The sequence below is a fragment of the Dermochelys coriacea genome, chromosome 21 (assembly GCF_009764565.3).
Source record: "Dermochelys coriacea isolate rDerCor1 chromosome 21, rDerCor1.pri.v4, whole genome shotgun sequence".
NCBI classification, from domain to species: domain Eukaryota; kingdom Metazoa; phylum Chordata; order Testudines; family Dermochelyidae; genus Dermochelys; species Dermochelys coriacea.
Window position 1 is genome coordinate 1,042,349 of NC_050088.1, and position 26,032 is coordinate 1,068,380.

The following is a 26,032-nucleotide window of genomic DNA, read 5'->3' on the forward strand; positions in this document are numbered from 1 at the left end:
AGCCAGTTTTCACTCCTCTTGTGCCATTTAACATGGGGGGCTTTGTGCTCTGTAATCTTCAGCACCAGTATCTTACCATCATGGTGCCAAGCTGCTGCCAGCTGCCCTGGTGCACAGTGTGCTATAGCCCCATCTATGCATCCGATGAAGTGAGCTGTAGCTCACGAAAGCTTATGCTCTAATAAATTTGTTAGTCTCTAAGGTGCCACAAGTACTGCTTTTCTTTTTACGAATACAGACTAACACGGCTGCTACTCTGAAAATAGCCCCATCTAGTGTCTTATCCTAAAACCCTACTCTGGGGTTACTGCTTTAGCTCAGGTGGTAACAGCCTGTGCTCAGAGCTGAAGGTCCAGGGTTCTTTCCCTATGCTCAGTCATCACAGCTCCAGCGATGCTGCGGTAGACACTCACTTTTGGGTCGCCACTGTAGGACACAGCAGCCTTTTTTTTATATAGGGATGGAGCGAACCCCGGAAATCTCACAAGGGTCAAGGTGTAAGTGCAAGGAGAGGGAGGCCAGAATGTCCGGTAACCTGGCCAACAGCGACTGCTGCAGATCCTGAGGGGGATGTGTCCAGGAAACGGGAGCTGTGGGGGACCCAATGGATGCTTAGGCCCCAGCTGCAGTTTAGCAACCCTTTGCAGGGTTCCTAAACAGTAAGGAAATGTGACCCTAAAGACCCTGCATTACCATGGGCGGTCTCCAAGAGAGCTCTCTGTGTTCCAGTGAGGTAAGGACCTGCGAACAGGAGTCCTTCTGCTTTGGGGTGGGCTGTGTCTCTTATGCACTTTTTCCCATCAGCATCTGTTGTGATTGGTTACTGGGACATTGTATACATTTGTAGGCCTGATTATGACAACCGTCCCACCACAGTGTCACAAGAACCTCGTGATACATTGCTGAAGCATTCTGAAATTGTACGTCCTGCTTCTCCAGTAATTAAGTGTCAATATGGCCAATAAGTAGTTTGCCTTAGTTAATAATTCACTGTCCTTTCTAAGAGGAAAAGGAGAATTTCTCTGAGTAGCAGATTTCTCGGAAATGCTGTAAGAGAGGGAAGACTCCAGGGAATTCCCACGTGTGGCTGGGGATGTGTTTAAGCCAAAGCAAATGGCTGGACTATTTGTGCTGTGCTTTGAGTCAGGAGGAGTCCAGCTTCGTTACTGTCAGACCTGCCAGCCCTCAGCCAGCCCTTGAAGACAGCCCCGTATTGGTGCGCATGGCAGAGCAATATGAACACACAGGCTGATCATTTCCCCAAGCTAGAATTTCCTCTTGTCCCCAGTGCTTCTCAGGAGCAATCTTCATGTGGTTCCCATCTACTCGGATGGCAGGAATATCCTAGCAACCTCTATCCGCAGGGTCCTGACCAGGAGTTTCTGTTAGCCAAGGAATTTCTGATTTTTCATTAAAAGAAAATGAGTCCTTGTGGCACCTTAGAGACTAATAAAGCTATTTGCTCAGTATTTCTTTTTGCAAATACAGACTAACACGGCTGCTACTCTGAAACCTGATTTTTCATTGTAAATGAAAGGACATCGAAGACATATCATGTGGAACACTAAATGTTTTTTAAGTAACTTGCAGTGTTGTTGTAGCCATGCTGATCACAGACTATTAGAGAGACAAGGTTGAGGAGATAATACCTTTTAATGTACCAACTTCTGTTGGTGAGAGAGACAAGCTTTCGAGCTTACCCAGAGCTCTTCTTCACCTAGTGCTCCCCTGCTTCAGGTGATTGGAAGAGGAGCTCTGGGTAAGCTCAGAAGCTTGTCTCTTTCACCAACAGAAGTTGGTCCAATAACATTTTTAGAGTACCCGATCTTTTCACAGCCCCAGTTTAAGACTCATGGACTTAATTATGGTCCAACTCCATCAAATTAATATTTGTTTGATAAATCTGTTCTCAGATAATCTAATGTCATCTTCAAACAAGCTGATGTTTTTCTGAGGCCGGCTCTTTTTTTTAATACCATCTGTAAACTCCTGGTCCCATCCTCCTTTGTTTTAGGTGAGCTGCCAGAGGAAGGATTTCAGAGCTCATGCATAAAAGCATCTCTAAATCCTGTCAATATCTTGTGAATGCCAGCTCAGCAAGGAGACGTGTGGAGCCATCTCAAATAGGCAACAAGTTTTCAGAGTTGATGATTCATTATTTCTGAAGCTTTTCATTAACATCTATGGTGTGTTAGCAGATTTGTAAGTCCTACATAATTCCATGGCATGAAAGAAATGTCTTAGGAGAAGTTTCCTGCAACACAACCACTTCTATCAGTGATGGATTCTGCATTGCAGCTCTGCTTATTTCCCTTATAGCATCTTGCACTGTAGGTAGTTTAAATAATCAAAAGGAGGGAACGCACATTAAAGGGAGGAATTATGATTATTATTATTTTGGGTTTCCTGATGGTAAACCCAAAAAGCAGCTTTGTTCTGATGCAGCCAGGCTGGGCTGGTGGACTTTGTAACTCTTTTACTTTTAAAACTTCCTGTCAGACAGCTGAACTGTCTGAGGATTTGCTCTCTCATTTCTGCTGTCCCCTTGCAGGGTGATATGGTTACTTCTCATTCAGCCTCACGGCCTTAGCTCAGGGCCAGCAACAAATGTCCTTATTTTTGTTGCTAATCATAGGAATAATAATAATAAGGATAAAGATGCTTTCAGGGGATGCACCATATGGTAACTTCGTGTCGTTGATGCTAATATACCGTGTGTTCATATCTATATCTCCAGGCTTAGGGCTAGAGACTTCTGACAAGGATTTGAAGGAACTGTAGTGGAAAATATTTCTTCATTTCAAAAACCATTTGCAAAGGAAAGTGCCAGAAAAGGAGCAACAAAGACACATTTTCAAACAACCCAACTCCTTATGTTTTTGTACAGAACTGTGTTTGAACTGAGAACCCTGAGAAAAATTCTAGGACTTAGCTCAAAATACAGTAGATCGGTGTCTCGGAACTCTGCGATGTTGAGAACACAATTCGCCAAGTCTCCTAGGAAGCTCCGTCATCTGTCTTGCAATTCTTTTTATTATTAAATGAGACTAAACACATTCACTCACCAGCCCATGACACGCCCTTTCTCCCGAGGCTCTGGTTGCAAGGGCTTGAATAAGGTAATCTGTACAGTCTGACTCAGACATGGACTGTTCATGGGGCTGCCGAAGGAGAGTAGCTGAGTGCAGGAGGTTTCCAGTATTCAGAGAGGTGGGAGGTGGGTGCTTATTCTCTCCACATCCTGCTCCTTCACTCACTGGCAGTTTTTACATGCCTCCTTCAAAGCAATTTACCTGTGGCGAAGAAGCTTTCCCCAGCTCTCCTAGATAGCCTGCCAACCTAGATAGTTAATGCAATTGGTATGCAGCTCCTAGGTGTTAATACAGTTAAGATACATGGAACACTGGGAAACACAAAAAGCTGTGTCTCCTGAAGAGGGTTCTTTATCTCAGTGGCGCTAGCTTATTGATATCCATATGTCACACTGTGTATATATGACACTTGTTTGAGAACTGTTTGTTTATTTCAACTGATGTTAAAAATCCTGTCGATGCAATAGCAGTTGTGTTCCCAAACAGCAAGCCAGCGACAGCTAACAATATGAACAGGTTCCTTCATTACGCCAACAAAGTGATTTTTTTTATTTCATTTTTAGATTCAGGTGTTTTGTCAAATGAACATTTAAACCCCCTTCATGTTTTATAGGGTTTTTTCTAGCCTTTAACATCAAAGATCTAATTATGGCTAGATCTAAAGTAAAACATAGAATCAAAGGGAATAGAACTCATGGAAAGACCTTGTATTTTATGGTGAGACATATTTCAAGGATTATTTCTATAACAGCTGCAATGAAGAATAGATGCAAGCTGACTGGATTGTCTGATAAAGGCTCAGCTGCCCAATAACAGGTTTGGAGTGATTTATTTTTAAATTGCAGTTTTGGGGTGAATTAAGAACCTTTTAGAGCTCATGAAAGTGAGAAGTGGTTGGCGTTATCTAGATTTAGGCATAGTGCAAACAGGTATTGTAAACTTACACACATTTATGCCAATTGTAAAAAATAGCAAATAAATAAATTTCTACCAATACACTTCAATCTCAACCAGCAATAAACAGGCTTCTTTAGCAAAGGTACCATTTTGCTATGTGCTTCCTTCAGCACAGAGACCATCTGTTTCTTTACATGTGCTAATCCTGTGATTAACTCAAGGAGTCAAACTGCTAGGAGCGAGGGCAGAAGGCAGAGTTGTGCAGTCTCCTTCATATGGGCCTGATCCAGACTTCCACTGAGCTCCATGGAGAGGCTTCCGTTAACTTCAGGGGGAGTGAATCAGGCTGTGAGTGTGGGGCCTAATTCCAGTTGCTGTTAATGGGATTTACACACACTAGTGACCGTCAGCCTCGGCAGCTTGCTGCTGAGATCCCCAGGGACCGCTGAGCGAGGAGCCAGCTGTGGCACCTTGATTCTGGCTCCAGTGCAGATTTGCATTGCTGTGTCCTGTGCCTGTTGGCTGTGGAGCCCAGTCATGGGCCTAGTCTGCCTCCTATGCCAGGGCCTTCAGCGGGGCATAGCAGCCTCTTGAGCAGCTGGGGACTCCTATCTGCTTTCTGGCCGCTGTGCAGAACCCCCGCATAGAAGGCAGGGAGACACCTAAACCCAAGCTGAACTGTAAATCAATGGGATTTCAGCATGGACCTGAAAGCAAGCACGTGCTTCAGTGCTGTCCTGAATGGGTCCAAGATTTGTCCTATAAATCCATTGTCCCTTTATCACCACTTAGCAGTGCGTTCTCTGACATCATGGAGCTGTGGCGCATCTGGTGGATTAGCTCTTTGAATTGCAAAGGTTGGTTTGAAAACAGCACACTCTCTGGATTCTCCATTGTGTGTGACAAGCCCAGCGGTAGCAGAAAATAACACCCCGAACTGGGACTGTAGGCAGGGGGGGTTCTGATCAGCCCTAGCTCTCCCGTCCAGCTGCTCTCTCTGTCCTGTCCTCACGTCTCTTTATTCTGTGCAACTCTCCTGTTTATTATTACAACCTCTGTATACTCTGCTCCTTCCCTGAGATGTACCCACTCTCCCTCCTCCTAGGGTGTCTCTTTACCTGTTCTTGTCATTGCCTGTCCCCTTCCGTCTCTCCCTCTTTCCATCATTCCTTCTCTTCCCTCAACACCTGTCCTGGAGAGCGGGAGAGTCCTGCCCAGGGATGGCCACAGTTACGGGTGCTCTCTCAAGGGCTGTTCCAACCAATGGAAGCCCCTGTCTCTTTGCTTCCTGGAGCTGGTTTGAGCTGCATTGTGCTGGCCCCTTTGGCAGAGCAGAGCCCTGGTGCTCCTCACACAGGTATGGTTTGAGAGAACTGGGCAAGGAGCTCAGAGTCTGCCCCGCAGTGCAGAGTGGGGAAAGTAGGCAGGTATCCAGTGGGTCTGGTTAGTCCCACTTCACACCAGATAGTTTGAACTTCCAGCAAATGCTTCTGTTATATTCCTTCGAGTATCTTGATGGCTGGATTGGGTTTGTGGTATTCAGCAAGTGTTAATTTTAGTTCTGTAAATACCTTAACAATACTGATAGGTTTCAGAGTAGCAGCCATGTTAGTCTGTATCCACAAAAAGAAAAGAAATACTTGTGGCACCTTAGAGACTAACAAATTTATTTGAGCATAAGCTTTTGTGAGCTACAGCTCACTTCGTCGGATGCATTCAGTGGAAAATACACTGCACATCTACCAATGCGATATATGCCATCATGTGCCAGCAATGCCCCTCTGCCATGTACATTGGCCAAACTGGACAGTCTCTACGTAAAAGAATGAATGGACACAAATCAGACGTCAAGAATTATAACATTCAAAAACCAGTCGGAGAACACTTCAATCTCTCTGGTCACTCGATTACAGACCTAAAAGTGACAATTCTTCAACAAAAAAACTTCAAAAACACACTCCAGCGAGAGACTGCTGAATTGGAATTAATTTGCAAACTGGATACAATTAATTTAGGCTTGAATAAAGATTGGGAGTGGATGGGTCATTACACAAAGTAAAACTATTTCCCCATGTTTATTCACCCCCCCCCCACTGTTCCTCAGACATTCTTGTCAACTGCTGGAAATGGCCCACCTTGATTATCACTACAAAAGGTTTCCCCCCCCACTCTCCTGCTGGTAATAGCTCACCTTACCTGATCACTCTAGTTACAGTCTGTATGGTAACACCCATTGTTTCATGTTCTCTGTGTATATAAATCTCCCCACTGTATTTTCCACTGAATGCATCTGATGAAGTGAGCTGTAGCTTACGAAAGCTTATGCTCAAATAAATTTGTTAGTCTCTAAGGTACCACAAGTACTCCTTTTCTTTTAACAATACTGTGGCAGCCCAGGTTCTTGAGATCTTTGGATACTGACGGTGTGAGCTTTATTTTCTGCATGTCAACCCATGGCCCGACTGTCTGCACGGACACAGGACAACAGGGGGCACAGTTTCACTTCGGACTACATTTTGGAACGTTGAGATTTTTCCCTTTTTGCCTGTTTTCCTGTTACCCATTTTGCACCTGAGAGTCTTGGCTAGATCCTGGAATATAGCTTTAATGGTCACTAATATAAGCTGCGCAGCTAGGCAAGGGAATAAATTTGCAGTTGTTGTACTCAAATCCAAAACTACCCAAACGGTTACTTGCAACTCCATGCACAGACCTACCTCAGCTCCCAAAGTTCCAGGGCACACGTCGATGCTGAGTGGGCCGTCTCTTCCTCATATATGCCAAAGTGCCAGAATCTAGGCTATGGGGAGGAATCTTCCTACGATGTTATGTCAGTGATTTGTCCATTAATATGCTGCAAAAAGTGATGTAAAAATAAACTGTCCTATCCTGTTCTGAGATTGTGGTTCCTATTAAACCCCATGTCATGTGCACGCTCTATTTGTTCCATGATTCTTCCACTATTGCTATGAACCCTCTTCCCTCTCCAGAGAAGAGATTTAAAACCTGAAACCTACATCATATAAGGGAAAATGACCAAACAGCCAGAGGACAGTGTCAGCTTTCACTTTGGGTTTGTCTGTTTTATTTAATGCAGGGGAGAACATGTAATGCCTGCTATAAAACCTCCCTCTCTATTTGATTTCACTGTGTCAGCAGCCTGTGGTTTTGTATTCTCCATGAGCACAGCTGGATGGAAGGTGCACTTTAATAGGCCAATAACCAGCCTGCCTTTGAGAGTCATAGCAGTGGGTTTTTAATAGCACATCAGAAAGCCCATGTTTTGCAGTGGAAGGCACGTTCTGCCATAACAGCAGAAAGGTGCATCTTCAGAGCGGTTTATTAAAGCTCGGTCCCATAGCAGTTCTGCAGTCAGGCTTGCAGCTAAGCGGCCTGCTAGGGACACAAACGCAAGTGAAAACTCAATATCTGACAGTGCCAATTAGCCAGATCAAACTGAGTTTTACCACTGAATCTGAGCGTTCTGAACCATTCACAGCAGAGATTGCTATTGCCTGGTAGCTTTGCAGCCCCCCGCCCCTTCTCGTCCCTGCCCATTCTGCTGACTCAGTTTGTCTGAGTCCAGCACTCGACAGGGGAACTGTGCGTGTTCACCCGTCACTCACAGAAGGGGGGCCCAGTGTAGAGACGAGACAAGCCAGCTTGGACCATCTTTTCATTTTACCTTACAGCTTTCTCACAACCATCTTTTCTTTTCTTTTCTCTTCTCTTCTCTTCTCCCTCCCTGCCCCTCCTGCTTCCTGCCTGTGTGTCACCGTCACCTCTCCTGCCCTTAGAGCTCTCCATCAGCCTCCTTGCAGTGATAGTTAGTGTGTGTGGCCTCGCCTTGGTGGCAGTTTTTCTCTTTCTCTTTTGGAAGCTGTGCTGGGTGCCCTGGAGGAACAAGGCCATTTCTTCTAACGTCTCCCAGAGCGAGGCAGCCTGCAACCAGGAGACCATGGCAGACAAGCTAAAGGACACAGGTACGCTTGGCTTCCTGGAGGCAGCTGTGAAGATCAGCCACACCTCGCCAGATATCCCAGCCGAGGTCCAGATGTCCATGAAAGACCATATCATGCGGCACGCTCGGCTACAGAGGCAAACAACAGAGCCGGCATCGTCCACCAGGTAAGTGCTGTGCTGTGCTCCGTGCAGCATGGAGACCGCGTGGGTCTTTGCAGATCGGTGCCACGCACTTGGCTGAAATGGCTTTTCCATTTACATTCCAAGAGCCTTGCATTTAAGAAGCTGTGCAATACCTGGGCTGATCTGCAGGCCTTACCGACACCCCACACCTTGGAGGCTGCTGGCACTTAAAGCAAGAGGCGATAAGTTCAGGCTTCGGTTGGATTCTTACTAGCATGAGCCTGCAAGAAGAGACAGTTTTGCCCCATACATAGGAGAGATGTAAGTCTCCTTGTTAATACAGCACCTCCTGGTGGCTGGAGGTGGAGCTGCATTGTTGGCCATTGGTCAAAGACTATTTGCCCACTCTTCCAGGAGGTGGTCCAGGATGGAGTTAGCAACTGTTGGGTGGAGGTTGGGTTTCTCAGGGAGAAGTCGGGTAAGTGCCCATTCTCTGATGTTGTGCCCTGAATTTACAGAAGGTACAGTAATACTGAGCACAGGCTGGAGAAGAATGGAGCCTGGCCAACAAACGAAGAGAGGATTAGAGATGCTGTAGGTATCCATTGACATGGTCTGCGGACAGAGCATGTTAGGTTATCTATCCCTCATGTACGTCCCAGCCCATGTTCCCCTAGACCGCACCCACTGCACTAGTCCTTGGGAATGGCTTCAACTAAATTTACCAGATGGTGCCTTTCCATAGGAGAGAAACGCTGTCTCTGGAAGTTCAGTAGTAAGTGGCACTGAGCTGCCAACAAAAGCAAACCATTGTTTCTAGTTTCAGAGTAGCAGCCGTGTTAGTCTGTATTCGCAAAAAGAAAAGGAGTACTTGTGGCACCTTAGAGACTAACAAATTTATTTGAGCATAAGCTTTCGTGAGCTACAGCTCACTTCATCGGCCCGGTGCTAGAGAGAAGCCCTAAAAACAGCAAGCTAAGTACAGCCTGCAGCTTCTTGGCTCCTGTGCCTAAACCAGAGGGGCTCCATGGGCCCCTGAAAGAATCCCCACGATGTGTAATGGGGGCGTTCTCCATGTTCAAGTTTAGTCTGGATGATTCATTCCATCTGATCAATCCTGGAGCTCAGCAGTGGGAAATCAGACTTTCCAAAATGGTTATTAACTAACTCACAAGGAATCAGATATTATATCACTGTACACTAGTGACCCTAGATATGTGTACGTGTCTAACTTACACCCAACAGGGTAGTTATACCCTGGGCTCAATGATGTTTGATTATTGAGAATGTGTGATAACACGTACCCCTAGTCTCCAGCAACTGGCTTGCCTTGGGTGTGTTCTTAATAATTATTTGTTGTTCGATATGTAAGAACTATGTCTGAGCCTGAGGGGAGATGTACCCAGTGGGGCTGAAGGAAATACACCCATCCCCATGCTGGAGCGTTTGCCAAAGATTTGCTTGGTTTTGAACCAGCTGATGTATTAAGTCAATCTTAGGGTAGGCGCTTGATTAAAAGTAAAAGATTCAAACCCTGTTACTGTGACTTGACCTCATTGTGTCAAGCTATCAATATGCTTGTGGCCACTTTAATTTTGTGACAGCACAGACAGGGCGAGGGAAGGGTTGGTGACACAGTATATTGTCAGATAGAATAAGACCCCTTTGCTCTCTTCTTGCTTCTCTGGCTCACAGCAGGACTCATTGGATAAACAGAATTGAAGTATCACTCGCTGGCCAGGCATAAGAGTAGCTGCATGCCAGTAGCCTTGATCAATGGCTCATTGCTGCCCCAGCCGCAGCCCAAAGGCCTGTGCATGAGAGTCATTAACATTAGAGGTGAGATGCATGGGCCTTGGATGGCTAGTCTGGGGGAGAATCCAAAAATTCTCCTTGTGTCCAGAGTCTGTGAAACAAGGGCAGGAAGCCAAGTCCATGCTTTCTGGCTGAAGTGCTGGCCACAACCCCAGTGAAGTGGGCAGCACCACTGTGCAGGCAGCTGTTGCTCAGAACGCTGCTTGCACTGGCGCCCAGCATACAAGACACACATCTCAGTCTCCCGTTTGAAGGGGAACTAAAATTCATCTTGTGACAGTTGGAATTACGCCAGGCTTTGTCTGTGACCATTGCATTGCTTTTCGGGCAGCTCAGTCACATGGACACATGACACACATGCAGCATGTGTGCACGTGCACACACAAACACTGCGCACATGCCCAGAACCCCCTCTCTGTGCATACACAAACACACGCACGTTCTGCTTCTCCAGCACCTTTCATGCACAAGAGAGGGTAAAAGCTCGGTCAGGCTGAGCATGTGTGGGGACATCTTGCTGGGGCCTGCCCACAGTATGCCAGCCCTGCTAGTTTTTTATAGTCACTTGCATCATTAAATTCACCCCCAAGATGCAACAGAAAAAAAAATTAAACAGGAATTTGTGTCAGACTCCACTGGCAAATGTTTCACTGCACCCTGAGTTACAGAAGGATATTTGGGATAATGGTGCAGATGTGTTACCATCACTCATCTCCCTCTTGCACCTTCCTCAGATGTATGGAGGTACGAAACTGCATGGAAAAAATCATGTACAAACCTCCAAGAAAGAGACACAGCACATTGGCCTTTGTGGTAACACACTCAAAATTCACCTGGGCTCCAAGGTTTGCATAGTGGAGAAGGCCCCCTGGGTAGCAGCCCTGTTTCTTTTGTGCACTTTAATCATCGTCCTGTCACATCATTTCTGGCCCCTGAGTGCCACATCAAAACCAGAGATCAAGCTGCTAACTCTGCCCTCCTTTGTTTGATTCGCTGTCCTGCAGCTGCCTCCCATACTGAGTGTAGCCTAGCTGAGTATCCTCTTGAATTCCTAATAAATGCATGTGGGTGGGTCTGAATGATCAAATCAGGCACATGAGACGTCTCTGTAGCAGGTCGAGCTCCTTTGGGTGTTGAGGCTGCAGGTAGTGTAGAGACAAGTGCTGGAGCAGGGATTGTTCTTGGATTTATTTCCAAATCGCTCCTTCCTGTGCTATCTGAATGCCAGGCACACACATTTTCATTCTGTACCCTCCTGGTGCCTGGTGGGATCCCCATCCAGCTCCACACAACCACGACACACTCACATCTGAGTCAAAACTCCCCCTAGCGACCGGAAGAGCCCTCCTGAGTCCAGTTCCCTGCTCTCACAGGCAGCCCTGTCACATAACCCTGTTCATAAATGTAACATTAACAGCTGTCGTAAAGCTGGTTAGCTGGTTGGCCCCACTGCTCCTATTGGGAGGCTGTTCCAGAGCCTCCCTCCTTTGATGGGTAGGAACCATCTTCTCATTTCCAGTTTAAATGTATTCATGGCCAGTTCATTGCCATTAGTTCTTGTGCCCACACCATCCTTCACTTAAACAGCGCCTCTCCCTCCCTGGTGTTTACCCCGATGTGCTTACAGGCAGCAGTCGTATCCCTGTCAGCTGTTGTGTTGCTAGGCTAAACCTGCCAAGCTCTCCATCCTCCTTGTCATCTAGTAGCCCTTCTTGGTACCGCTTCCAGTTTGAGTTCATCTTCCTCGGGGCCTGCTATATTAACGAAGGGTAATTCCAAAGCCAAGCTACATGATCCCCAATGTCAGCCTTCTCCCCTGTCTTGGATGCTCCACGGTCCCCAGGCCCTAGAGTCCTTTGCCAGAGGCGTGCTGCCCCCTCCCCTTGAATTCAGGGAAAGTCTAATGAGCTGTACCTGCCCCAATGATTCAGCTATACCTAGGCTGCTGCCCCAGGGGATCCTGCCATGCTTTCACATGGCCTCTCACACCCCACCGGACAACTGGCAGGCTCAGCACTGTGTGGTGTAGGCCCAGATTTGGGAGTGAGGCAGGTTATGGGTGATCAGGCAGGGAATGGAGGCTCCTTCAGTTCTCAGATTTTAGCTACAGAGCAAAAGGAAGAACTGAGGGGAGCCACCCAGCTCACGCAGGGGGAGATTCTGCAGCCCTGCAGAGACCATTAAAGTGAATAACAACAGCAGAATCCTGCTAGAGCCCAGAGAACCTGTACTGGGAAATCAGCAGGGCCTCTCTGAGCCCCTTCCTGTCAGAGTGAAACATGAAAAATGCATATGAAGTAGCATGAAATGCTTTTAATGCTGAGATTCCCTGGGGCTGGAGCAGCTTCCACGCGAGACGTCTTCCACCCAGCCTCCTAGGTCTGCATGTGCCACTGCCTGATTGGCATCTGTTGGGGAGGTCTGGGTGCAGCAGGGGCCCGAAGGCAGCCATCATAGCTAGTCCTGCCTCTGCTTGCCTGGCTTTCACAGTTCTGTGTATTCTGAGGGGAAGGAAGTTTAGTGCCAGGGTCTGGCAATGGAAAAGGGCGAGAGAGCTGTAGAGTCTCCCCGGCCTATGGGCTCTGGCTTAGACACAGTGTATTTGCTCTCATTTGTGTCACAGGGGCATGGAAGGAGAACAAATGAGAACTGGAAGGACCCTGGGTGTCTGCTTGTTATCTGGGCTCTTCAGTCGCAGGCACGTCTCTGTGTGTGAGAGGGGAGGCGGCACCTCTGCAAGCTAGGCTGGGATGTTTCCATTGCAGATCCAGGAAGAGAGCCGAATGCCCCTAGCCCATAACCAGCTCAGAGGTTCTCCACAGACAGCACGAGCACCTGTTCCCCTCTTTCTCCCATCCCCAGCTCTGCTTGGGCTCGTCTAGGGAGGGAGCAGTGGGAATGTGCCAGGCAAAGTGTACAACTGTCCTCTTCCCCTGCAGGCACATTTCCTTCAAAAGGCACCTGCCTCGGCAGATGCACGTGTCCAGCATGGACTATGGCACAGACCTGCCCCTTGAGGCCGAGCAGCCAACCAGCATTGGCAGGATTAAACCAGAGCTTTATAAGCAAAAGTCTGTGGACTCCGAGGACCCCAAGAAGGAGGCGGCAAAAACCTGTGGGAAAATAAACTTCACCCTCAAATATGACTATGAGAACGAGACGCTGATTGTGCGGATCCTCAAGGCCTTTGATCTGCCAGCCAAGGATTTCTGTGGCAGCTCAGACCCCTACGTCAAGATCTACCTCCTGCCTGACAGGAAGCGCAAGTTCCAGACGCGAGTCCACAGGAAGACTCTGAACCCCACCTTCAATGAGTCCTTCCACTTCCCTGTGCCCTATGAGGAGCTGACTAGCAGGAAACTCCACCTGAGTGTCTTTGACTTTGACAGGTTCTCCAGGCATGACATGATAGGGGAGGTTATCTTGGAGAACCTGTTTGAGGCCTCAGACATTTCCCGGGAAACCTCCATCTGGAAGGATATTCAGTATGCGACAACTGTGAGTATCTGCTGCAGGGGAGACACGTTGGCCTTCAAATGGGTTGAGATCTATGCAGATATTGTGCATCAATGTTGTATGCACTGTCTGTGCACATTAAACTGGATAGTGTGTCTAGCCACCCACACCAGGAGAGAGTGTCTTTGTCCTCTCCTCCCACACCAGTAAATAAGAGTTTATTAGAGTAGCCAGGTAACGGAGTTTCTCGATTAGCACAAGTGAGAGGGTCTTGTACTTTTAGCACTGAAGACCCACAGTTTAAACTCCACTAATGATCACGCAAGCATAGTGGGGAGGGAGGATGTTGTGGGCACAGGCCTGTCAGCTCTACCAGGGTCCTCATTTATTGCCGATGCCATTCTAGATCCACTTGCTGTTATCTCCCTGTTCAGTACTGTGTGTTGTCCCCCACATGTGGTGAGTCACGTACTCAGTTCATGGTAGCCTGAGAGCTCTCAATGTCTGCCATGTGCATAAGATAGACATTAATAAATTACTCTGGAGGAACATCCTGGTCCATCAGATCACTTACCTCCATTTTGAGAAGTTACACCGTCTTTATTTATCGTGTGACTTGTTTCCACAGTATCAGAAAACATCATTTGAGAAACGTGTAGGAACTGCTAGGTTTCCTGGAGTTTTTCTTTTTACCTTTTTGAAAAGTAACATTTTCAAGCCCTCTAAACAAAACAAATTAGCAAAAAACTCCAACTTCCAAGGTGACCCCGCGTGGAAAATTCAAACAGAGATGCTCCAGCCATTATTATTCAGTATTAATCTGGCTCTTTCAGAAGCCCCTTGGAAATCTACGCCCAGAGGGATCAGCTGGAAGCATAATTTTTGTTTGCTTTTCGTTTCGAGGGTTGCATCATCATTTCACCTCTTTTAAAGTTCAACCAGAAGTTGTGGGATTAATCACTAGGTAAAATTCTATTCCATGTGTTGTGCAGGGCAGACTAGAGCATCGTAATGATCCCTCGTGGCCGTAAAATCTGTGAATCTGGGAATAAAATGTACAAATAGTGGCAGCTTCAGACACTGCCCTTAGTCCCGAGTGCGCAGTTGGCGTCTCATTGGGCTGTGATTGTCTGAAAGGGGAAGTAGTTGATCAGTGCTGCCTGGCAGTATCACTTCTCACTGCCCCCTGGCTATTGGTGGTGCTGGGCTGGCTACATGAGCGGTGTGTGTCCGTGTGTGTGTGTGATGCTGACAAGTGACCCACGCAGTGCTACCCTCATCCACTCTTTGGCAGTGGAGCAGTTGCAATAGCTCCCTCCCTTGTGCTGCACGGGGGAGAGTACCAGCAATAACTGTGATGGTGAGACAGAGCAGCACATTATGAACAATGGTCTGTAAAAGGCCGCAGTGTTAGCTGCACGCCCCCAAGCCCTGTCAGCAGGTGATGATCCTGCTGGGGAAGTAAAGCCTATTGTGCTGACCCACTGAAAAGAACGTGCATTACCCCTTGGGGATAAAAGGACATGAGGGTGGTTCTCTGCAGAGAAGATCTAGTGTGTGAGCTGAGCAGGCCGGAAGGAGGACCCTTAGGAGCAGCAAAGGCTGGAGACTCGAGTTTTGGTGGGTGTTTTGAATTCCTTTAGTGAATGAAGGGGGGGTAGTTCTGACCCAATATGAATGAAGGGGGGGTGGTTCTGATCACACTGTGGTTATGGCCAGTGGGGGGCACCACCTGCCCACACTGACTGCTCAGTTCAGAAATGTACGTCAATCACCACATAAATCGCTGCATTTCTGCTCTTCCCATATCACCTCCAGGAGTGCTGTTGGAGATAGTTAGTCCTGAGGGCTAACAACAGACCCATCTGCTTTGTAGGTCTGGAAGCAACTTGCTCTTTTTCTGTCTCATGTCACAGCCTTATTTCTGAGACTGCAGAATATGGGATTTTCATAGCCCTGAGGCCCAAAGCAAAGGCCCTGCCAACACTGCCTGGCGATGAGCATATCCGACTGACTGGCAAATGGAGTGAATGCTGTGTGTAATCCCGCCTGGAATTGCCCCAGGGTTATTTGGTCTCTCAGCTCTCTCACTTTCTACCCTGGGACTGAGCTCTTGCATAGCAATAGCTATTCCACAGGGGCCAGCAATATTAAAGGATACCTGTTGGCACTGCTCCAAGACCACTAGCAATATTGCTCTCACTCTCTGGCCACACTCCCATCTTGCCACTCGATTTCTGCCAACAGTATCACTCTGTCATCACACTGAGTTCTGACCTTTCCTTGCATTCCCCTCAAGCTAGGGCTCTCTTTGACCTACAAGTGCTGCCCATCTGCTGGCCTGGTGAGACTGGGCCGGTGAGACCTCCTCTAGCTGTGCTCTGCCTGGGGAGGTGCAGTGCCAAGGGAAGGGAGAGAGCTGCATGTTGCTAATGCATTTGCTGGAGAGCCCAGCATGTGTCCAGGGCTGGAGTTTGACTGTTCTGTGTAGGAAAGGATGGAGTGAGCTGAACTAAGCAGTCAGTCCCCTGAAGTGTTTCTGAGGCCAGGGATAGGTGAGGCGTTCCAGTTCCTGTTTGACTCTGGTCTCCATCCCATCACACTGCCAGTTCTGACTCCGACATGCTGGCAGCAGCAACTTGTTTGGCTGGATTCCCAAAGACAGGGCCCTTGGGAGCCAGGGCTGCCCGCGGCCATACCAAACCAGTGTGTGGCTGTGGGTCTCAGGTCTCACATGCACCCCGGTGTGTGGCTCTGGGTCTCAGGTACTGACGTGCACCCCCGGTGTGTGGCTCTGTGTCTCAGGTACTGACGCAGCATCCGATAATCTATAGTGCATTTATCTTCACACCAGCCCATGTGTAGGGGGGGAGCTGAGGCACAGAGCAACTGAGTGACTTTCCCAAGGTCACACGGGGAGTCGGTGGTAGAGCAGGGACTCCAGATCTCCAAGCTCTACACTAGTGCCCCCCCCCACTGGATAGATCCTCATGCTCTGGCTGCCCCCGGCAACACTGTCTGCATGGAGATTGGGTGTATTTGCACCCAGGTAGCCCCTGCACTTGAGCTGTTTGCAGCTGGGATACTCACTAGGCAGAGCTCTGCAGGAGCCTCTTTGTTCCCACTTCCTCTTGGATGTCAGTTCAGCCTGTTTCAGAGAAATCCAGGACCTGTGATCAGGTCCTTCCGCACTGCCCTGCTGGGGCTAATCCTGAACGGTCCTGTGGCCTGAGCTTCACCTAAAACTTAGGTCAGCCTCGCTACGTCACTCAGGGCTGTGCAGAATGTCCCGTCCGGATGGCCATAGTTAGGTCGACATAATCCCTGGCGGGTATGTGGCTAGGTAGGCAGAAGGATTCTTCCGTCAACCTAGTTCTCAGAGAGGTGGATACCTACGTTGATGGAGGTATCTACGTGACGGCGCAACATCTGCGCTGCTGCAGCACCATGACTGTGCTGCTTGTGGCAGCTGTAGTGCAGACATACCCTCAGCGTCGACTTGAGCTCAGCACAGAGGGACCTCATGGGGAACCTGGCGTGTGTGCACGTGCGTGTGTGCAGTGTCTGTAGTGTGCGTGTCCGTGTGCACGCCTTGCAGCGCACTGATTCTGTGCACTGTTCAGGGGTGATGTGGTTGCTTATAACTGACAGCTCTCAATGGGCTGCCTGCTACTCGGTTCCAAACAGGGGCGTTTTGAGAAGAATGCCTACGGTGGCTGTTTCTCTTACAAGAGTATTTTCTGATTTTGATGAGGGATTGAGGATCTGATCCAATGAACAACAGGCACCAGTCGAGCTAGACACTCCCCATCCCACCCAAAACACCAGCCCTTTTTTGTTTATCTTCATCCATCGTCCTTCTGTTTCGGCACTTAATCAATACCCCATCCCCCGGCACTCACAGTACTGTCCCTGAACCCACTTCTTACTGCTACTCCAGTCACTTGCTCCAGAGTTTGTTCAGTTTGTGAGTCTCCTGGTTCAGGCCTATACAGTTTTGCATAGATTCTGTGGTGAATTTCCTGGTCCCAGGGTGTACAGTCTAAACCTGCCTTGCCTATCAGTTATTTGACATGACTAGTGTATTGGAGACTTAAGACACAGAAGTGTTCTTTTGCTGATTTAATGTTTCTAACTTCAAATTACTACTAGGGAATCGTTCCCTGCTTTGAAATCCTAATACCCGCTTTGCACTCCAGACCTTGCTATGAAATCGCTTGCTATTCCCACTGTGAGAACATGCTTTGATTTCTCTGTGGCCACAGCTGGGGTTCTCTAGCTAATATTTACCTACCGGACAAAAAGAGTTGATTAGGTCATTTCATAGCCAGAGTCCGCCCTTACTCCCTGCAGGCTGATCTAGTTGGCTTGAGGCTGGCTTGAATTTAATTTTTGAATGGCTTTGAAAGGCTCTTCCTTTTGAAATGTTCCTTATAAGAGGGAGTTTAAACAAAACCACTGAAATATGTAGTTAAGAAATTTGCCAGATTAATTGTCTTGCTTGAGATTGAAGTCCTTTGTGTACTGGGCTGCTTTGGAATGGTGTCTGTTATCTTTAACGATCATCACATGCAGGCTTTATCTTTTCATCCTATTGGATGAGCTTAGCATCTGTTAATATGGCACCTACGTTTAAGCCATTCCTGATACCTAGAAGTGAGAGGTAATATATATAGACTGCTCAAGACAGCTTTTCTCAAAAGCATGTTCAGTGGCTGGCGCGCTGGGCTGGTGTTGCTCCTAGACCCTGTGTACCATAGATCACTTGCAGTTCTAGGTGTGAGTTATTCTGAGTAACAGGGCGCTGCTGTGACTACCAGAGGCAGGTGGCTTCTTACCCTACCTGGACATAATGGAGTAGGGAGTGGCTCTCTGGAATGAGAGGATCTAGAGTATAGGCTGAGCAATTCTGGGATAGGAAGCTGAGAAGCAGCCCAACTGAGGAAGAAGGCTTAAACCTAACTTTGTGTTGTTAATTTCTTTGGTAATAAAGCCAGCCCAGGATGGGACAGGCATCTGCTAGCACACTGGTCAGCCCCTCGGAGCTGAGGCAGATGATACGGAGTTTTTATAGCACCTTCCAGCGTGAAATCTGAAAAATACAACACAGTTAAAGAACATCAAAGCCCAGAAGGAAAAGGTATTTTTCTTTCCTTTTCTCTGGAAGAAGGAAAACAAGTTTCCTCTTCATTGTAAAAGTGTCAGAGGGGAACAAAAGGATGGGATCATCAGGGGAGAGGGTCTGTGACAATGCCGGCTGTGTAGTTTGTATTTGACTGTGCAGCAGAGATCAAGGTTGGGTGTGTAGGAAGTGGTAAGGGCTTTCTCAGGGGAGAGGGAATGGGGTTAGCTAATGGCACATGCTGAACAAGCAGAGAACCCTTAACAGAGGGATTATTAAAAAACAGGCCTGTAAAGGGGTCATATTGGCTGTGGGGTGAGCAGAGCAGGCTATGTGCAGACAGTAGCATCTAGTAAGCCTTGCAGAACTCCCCCAGGACAGTATGGGACAATTGCTTGGCTCTGTCCTGCCATCCTCTCCCTGTCACATACATGGTCCCATTCATTTCCGTGGGAGTGCTGCAGGCACTGATCTGTCGCAGCCAGTTGTAACTACCCAGGTACACTTCTGTTTTAGCAGAAAGTGGGAAGATAAATGTGGTTCTTATCCTACAGTACCAGCAAAGGCTTGAGCAGCGAAGAAAGTGTTAGTTTGTTCGTGTGGGAAAGCAGAATGTGCCCAAAGGAGGATGTACAGCCATTCAGACAGTGCTGCTGCTGAGCAGCTATTGAATGAACTGTAGCTTACGAACCTGTGAGCCATTCTGGTTTTGGTGTTTGCAAAGCTTATTGATCCAGACTTTCCGCTAACTCCACGAGCTGCTGAGGTGCAGTTAGGAAATGGCCCAGTGTCTCAAATGTGCAGGCAACTCACCCATCCAATAGGGCCCTTCTCACCCATCTCATTTGTGGTCACAGAGTAAAACCCTCTGGATCATGCTCCCAGTCAGTTCTGATAGTGCCAGTTCCATGTCCTGTGCAGCTTCTTGCAGGGCAAGGAGAGGAGAAGGTGCCTTTCGGATGCTCTCTCATTCTAAAGGAGATCTCTTCTCGTGCCTGTGTCCAAGGCCTCCTGCTAGACATACTCCCAAGCCAGCACTCTGACTAATGCATAGAATGAATAAAGGCCAGCACTGTGCCCTGCCCAAATGAGCAGTCACTGGTGTGCTGCACAGACCAATCAGGCACAGAGAATCAGAACGAAGCACAGATGCTTTCCCACTCATTATTTATCTGCTTGGGCATGATAACAAATGGTCCGAGCCAGAATGGCTGTTCCTCAGTATTTGTGCGTTAGCTCTTTGCTAACCCCTGGTGCCTCCTGAGGGGTTCCTGTGTGTGCTGTGTGGGTGGAGCTGCAGTGGCTGACTCAGATGTTCTGTGCTGGGGTAGTGTCAGTGCTTGCGAGGCTGTTCCAGGGATGTGGTGCAGAGCACTTTCCTGCAGTAAGGCTTTTTCTGAGCCCTTTGGTGGCTGTTAGGTACAGGTCCGGGTAATTTCCTGAATCTCACTTTTTGGCTGCTCAGCTTGAGACATCTTCAGGGCACCTGATTTTCACCTGCCTCAGGGTCTCACACTGTGCCCCCCCAAAACTAAGAAATTATAATTACCAGTCGCTGGTGACAATCTTGCTCAGTGACCAGTTGGGCAGATCTTACAAGGAGCCCTGGGGAAGCTTTGTTCGTATTAATTAGGTATAGGGCACCATTAAGCATATGGACTGGGCTGGTTCCCAACCACACATGGGAATGACTGGGCTGGGCTTTGAGTCACATTCCTCTCGATCTTCATAGAACTCTTGCCCAGATTTTATTCTGAAGACTCCTTGGACTTGGCAGGCGAGATGGGGCTAAACCAGAGCCAGAGAATGCTCCCCTCTCCCTTCCCCCAGAGCACACCCTGACATTTGGCATAATTTGGGTTCACAGCTGGATCCAGACTCTGCAGCTGGAGCAATACACAGTGTTATCCTTTTACAGGAATCAATCTGGCAACTTCCCTTTCAAGATCTCCATTTGCCCAGAAAGCAGGCCCTGCTAAGTCTTGTAATGTCCAGATGTGCCAGTGGGGTTCTATGGTGTCTGATAGGTGCCTTCACCTGCAGTCTGTAAGAACCTTCACCTGCAGCCACTGGCTCTCAGAATTCTACCTTGGAAGACAACAACAGAAAAAACTAATCCCCATTGAATTCTTCCAGCCAAATGTTTCACTAATCTGTATAGACAAGAGCAAATGCACGATACCTATGCAGAAAGAGGGCTTGGGAACTAACTTGAGCCACAGAGCCAGAGAATCATTACAAGTGGTGATTGCTAAGCTCTGTGTAGGGAGCCAGGCCCCAGTGAGGGGTTTCTGAGGGATGTAAGTGATGTATGGAATGGGTGCTGCTAGCTGCCTGGATAAAGTTGTCATAGCCCCGTTCCTCAGCACAATAAGGGGGTGCTGCTGCAGGTCAGGTATCACTGAGCTGCCCTTTCCATGTTCTCTTTTACAGGTACATTTATCAATTACAGTCTGCATTTATCCTGGCAATCCCGACATGTGCGGGGGCTGCTTTGTGCAGCTGGGGGTTCCTTGCACCATGTTTGGGGGTGGGGGGTGTGTGGAGTAAAACAGAAATATACTATCTGATACTTCTGATGCAGCTTTGTCAGGCTGGCAGTGTGACATCCAGTCAGTCAGCTCCACCAGATCCCATAGGATAAAATCGATGGCAGTGACACCAGGCTGTGATATAAAGCCGAGCTTGGCTCTCTGAGGAACAGGCTCCGTGGAGGAGTTCAGCACTTTCAGGAGCAGACCTGGTGTGGTGCATTAAAATTCACAGGCTCTAAAGCCTGTCCGTACAACCTGGGAGGAGGAAGGTTTAAAGCCTTGCTCACGTTTTCTCCTGTATTTACTGGGTTGGCTCCTAGCATTTCCCCCCATCTCGGCTGCGTGGAGGGTCAGAGCCTGAGTGGGTGCCTCTTTACTGTGGGGCTAGCTCTTTGCTATCAGTGAGGAGCAGCGGGGCCTGTGCTCACGGGCGTCCAGGAAGAACGGGTCTGCATAGCTGTCTGACTCCTAGCCGTGCCATGTGCCAAGTTAGACGTTCTCCAGTCCATGCTCCTTACCCTGGTTACACCAAGCTCTGCAGGCACAGATTGAAATAAACCAGTAGAGAGGAGCTAGGCCCAGCTAGCCTGAAATGGCCCCTGCCTGGCCAGCCAGGTGCATGAGTCCCTTTGTCTGTCCGAATGTTGCCGCATGCCCTCCCCCTATCACACTGTGTCTGGAGGGATGGAGGGAACCCGGAGCCCAGATCACAGGGAGCACCTGGGCTTTGCACAGGGGGCAATTGACTTGGCAATTGCATGGGATTAGGAGTCAAGATCTGTGGAATGCCCCCTTGAACTACAAACTAGCTGCCATGGAGCCGCATGGGGCCCCCTGAGCTCTCGCCTGGGGCTGGGGTACGCGGAAGCCACGGGGCAAAGCCCGAGGGCAGAGCAGGCATGACTGCCCCTCCAACACCCACTGTGTGGAGGGAAGCTGCTGGGGCGTTCCATTGTCCCAGCAGGGAGGGGCAGGAAAGCTTTAAATGATGACTTAGCATAATATTCTAACTGAAGCACCAAGTTATTCTGCTGCATTGCGAGAATTAATGACAAGAGGAAGATCTGGGCCAAGATATAGAAAATCCTGTGGCAAAATCCTCAGGGGGCCATGTCCCTCCTCACCACCACCATGTCGGGGCCAATGGTTGCATTGCAGTGCCCACTCTCCCAGGGCCTCTTTCCCTCTTTCCCTCACAACCCTGGAGCAGCTCCAGCTTCTTGCAGGCGCCCAGGCGCTACTCCGTGCAAGGCTGGTCCCTTCTAGCAGGGGCCACCCCAGAGGGTTCAGACACCCCATGGCCATGTTGACTATCCCCAGCCCATAGCACCTCAGCTGCAGGGCATTAGTGACAGGGAGGTGGTGGGATGTGCCCCTGGCGGTATTGGGCAGCAGGGTTTATGGGTGCCCAGCTGTGTATTACCCTCTGAGCCCGCTGGCTTCTGGTCTAGGGACCAGATGTTTAATAAAAATGCCATTGAATGAAGGCTACGTCTCTTGCCTGTGGCGTGGCTGGTGCTGGGCAGAGGGGCAGGCAGACACCCTTATATTTGCCCATTCTGACCACTGTTTGCACAATACTGGAGCTAACATGAATGAAACGTTATCCCTGGGCAGCATATATCTAGGTGCTTAAGGAGGACTTATGGGGCAAGTAGGTTTTGTCCTGAAGCTCTGCACAGGGGAGGGTTTCACTTTACAAGATGAAAAATCAAGCAATGGTATTGATGAGTGCCCTTCTCTTGTGCCTTTCTCTTTGCGTATGTTCATCAGCATGTGCTGTGTTGTTATATTCATACAGTGGCCAAAGTCTGTGCAATGAGCTTTGCAGTCATATAAACCATACACCTTATAGAGCTTACCCTGCACCTGGGGGTAGGACACAGCAAGTGAAGCAAACAGACAGTGCAGGGTAGAGGGGAAATAAATTACACTGGCTGGTTTAAATGGGGAAAATATTGTTGCAGAATACCATTCTTAATAGAAAGAAAAGGAGTACTTGTGGCACCTTAGAGACTAACAAATTTATTAGAGCATAAGCTTTCGTGAGCTACAGCTCACTTCATCGGATGCAAGTAGCTCACGAAAGCTTATGCTCTATAAATTTGTTAGTCTCTAAGGTGCCACAAGTACTCCTTTTCTTTTTGCGAATACAGACTAACACGGCTGCTACTCTGAAACCATTCTTAATAGAACATCCCACAGGGGCACGGGACCACTGACTCTGCCAAGGGAAAAGCAGAGCGGTGGAGGTAGTTTGCTGGGCACTCTTGCTTCAGGTTAGGAAGTATTTTAGCCTCAGCAACTACAGTGAAAATCAGAGTTCCATGCTCTTCAGTGGGGGGTTTGCTAAGTATCAAAGAATCACATAGCTCCACTGGGGTTCCTCAACAAAAACACTTAATTTTTAAGAAACTGAGGAAAGTTTTCCACGAGTGAAAGCAGACTGAAGTAGTTCTCCCTCTTAATCATACAGTCCTAAGAACTCAGGGGATGTGTGGGCTAGGATAACACGGACACCTTAACCAGATTCCTGACCCGAACGTCCCATCGGAGGGTTCACTGAAGGTCTATATCGTTTGCGGGATCAGGGCGGATCTCTGCCGAAGGCGCTGTGAAGCACAGTGTGCAGACTGTGGACGGGCAGGAGCCTGAACACGCAGCCTGATACCACTCTTATTCTTGCCCAACTGGAGATGCAACACGGGCAGACTCTGCTTCAGTTTGGAATGTCATGTTTTATGTTTCTAGGAATGTCCCACGGCATTCGGTAACATAACAGACACACAATATGGTCCTTTCTTCTCCTCTTTCTGGAAGTGTCCCTCCCCCTCAAATCCCCTTGCGGGAATCTGCTCTAAATCACACAGCTGAGCAACTCCTCAAGACATTCGTCTTAATCTCACCCTACTTGGATACATCATTTCATAGCCTCTCTGTGGAGAAAGATAAAAAAACTCCGCCCCACAGATTTACTGTCGTGATGAAGAGTCACAGAGCATACGGTGTAGCCACCCTGTGTCTTCTCGCCTCATTAAAAAAGAAAAAGGAAACAAAAGAGGAGTAGATTATTAGATGTAACTGTTAGTGAGCTTGGGAACATTAAAATAGAGAATGGCTCTTTCCAAGAACTAATGATTAATATAGCTGTAACAGCGATTAGATTAGCGTAGCTAATGGAATTAAGAGCCAAGCCGTTACATTGCAGAGTGAGAGAGTAAAGCTGCTAGCAGGACAGCCTAACTCTTCACTGAATGACAGGTTTCAGAGGAGCAGCTGTGTTAGTCTGTATTTGCAAAAAGAAAAGGAGGACTTGTGGCACCTTAGAGACTAACAAATGTATTTGAGCATAAGCTTTCGTGCGCTCACTTCATCGGATGCATTCGGTGGAATGCATTCTTCACTGAATGTAGATGATATCTCACAGGATAACTGGAATAGAAACTAGCAACATTTCTGCAAGTGTCTAAGTTCTTGTTCATTCATATTCTACTCTCTGAGCTCAGCGACCTAACTCAGAAGCAGTTATTATTTTCAGGCTATCTGCCTGCCTCATCTCTCTGGCTGGGAGTAGCTGGACTTCAGTCAAGACCCTGAAGCCACAGAGATTCTAAAATCTGCAGATGATATGCAGAGAACTCTGATGCTTTAATAAGGCCCCTTGTTAATATTCTGGGAAGCTAGAAATCCAACTCACAATGGACTTGTCAGTAGGTGCTAAGGATAGGGCAATATAATAGGTGAAAACACAGTTACTGGGTTGTATCTCATTACTGAACGTTGACAATGAGATTTCAGAGTAGCAGCCGTGTTAGTCTGTATTTGCAAAAAAGAAAAGGAGTACTTGTGGCACCTTAGAGACTAACAAATTTATTTGAGCATAAGCTTTCGTGAGCTACAGCTCACTTCACTTCGTAGCTCACGAAAGCTTATGCTCAAATAAATTTGTTAGTCTCTAAGGTGCCACAAGTACTCCGTTTCTTTTTTGACAATGAGATTGGGACTAAGATGTTTTTGTCATGCCGTTAGACTAAACTGTGTTTGTCATTTTGAAGGGAACGGTCTTTAGGAGAGTTGGTATTTTAAGACGAGAGAGATCCTGGAGAGAGCTCTGAATGGACTGGTATATCAAACTCTTTTACAAGCAACTTGCATCTTCTGTGACAATGTGTCTTTAGATTCTTACAAGTCTAGTCATACATCCCCTCTATCCAGATAGCATTTAGCTGTCAGTGCTTCTTTCATACTCTTTGCGTTTGAAAAGATTTGGGATTTATTTGCTAGACAAGAGAAGTCTTGTGTCTAGAACCAATACTTTAATACATTGCTCATTAGTATTCTGCACATCTAAGTGGAATAAATAGCTAATCTTTTGCCAGAGAAAGAGTGGGAAATCATTTGGCATAAATCACATGCATCAACAAGACCTAGTCCGCTAACACATGGGCATTTTACCTTTCCCCAATGCATATACTTCTCTTGCAAGTTCTGTCACTTGGATACTAACAGCTGCAATTTCAAGAGAGAATTGTATCACAGTGGAAGGAACCAAATACCCCTTCTGCAATGATAAATGGATTGTATGCCCTATGCATGAAATAAGCAAACTTGTAACCATGCTTTGTATATGTTTGGGGATTTTTCTGCTTAGTGCAGAGGATAACGTTTTTCCACAGTCTGAGCAATACCAATCTGTTTATAAACTCAGTTTGGCTTCACTTTTTTTTTTTTTTAAATTCCCATGAGCAAGACAGTGATACACACCAGACTATGCTATTAGAAGGTGTCACAGGGCTGGCTGGGCCTGCAAAGAGTGTTAAGAGCTGTGAGTAAAGAGCTGTACACAAGAATCCATTTCTGGTGCACAACAACATGTGTTATTGGTCCTAGAAACCCCAGGAACTATGCTACATGTTCCTGAGCACCAGCTACTGGGCATGTTAACTAGCTATTTACATATATAGCCATCCTAGAGTGACCAGACATCCCAAGATTAGGGGCTTTGTCTTATATAGGACCCTATTATTCCC

The 26,032-nt window shown here is 47.7% G+C and overlaps 1 protein-coding gene across 1 annotated transcript in view; it reads left to right on the forward strand.

Moving 5' to 3' along the window:
• The window catches only part of SYT6 (synaptotagmin 6), an 88,698-nt gene that overhangs the window by 31,776 nt on the left and 30,890 nt on the right, over nucleotides 1-26,032 (forward strand). The window contains exons 2-3 of the mRNA XM_038379998.2: nucleotides 7,787-8,117; nucleotides 12,830-13,388. Coding sequence (XP_038235926.1) covers nucleotides 7,787-8,117; nucleotides 12,830-13,388 — 890 coding nt within the window. The remainder of the gene's footprint in view (nucleotides 1-7,786; nucleotides 8,118-12,829; nucleotides 13,389-26,032) is intronic.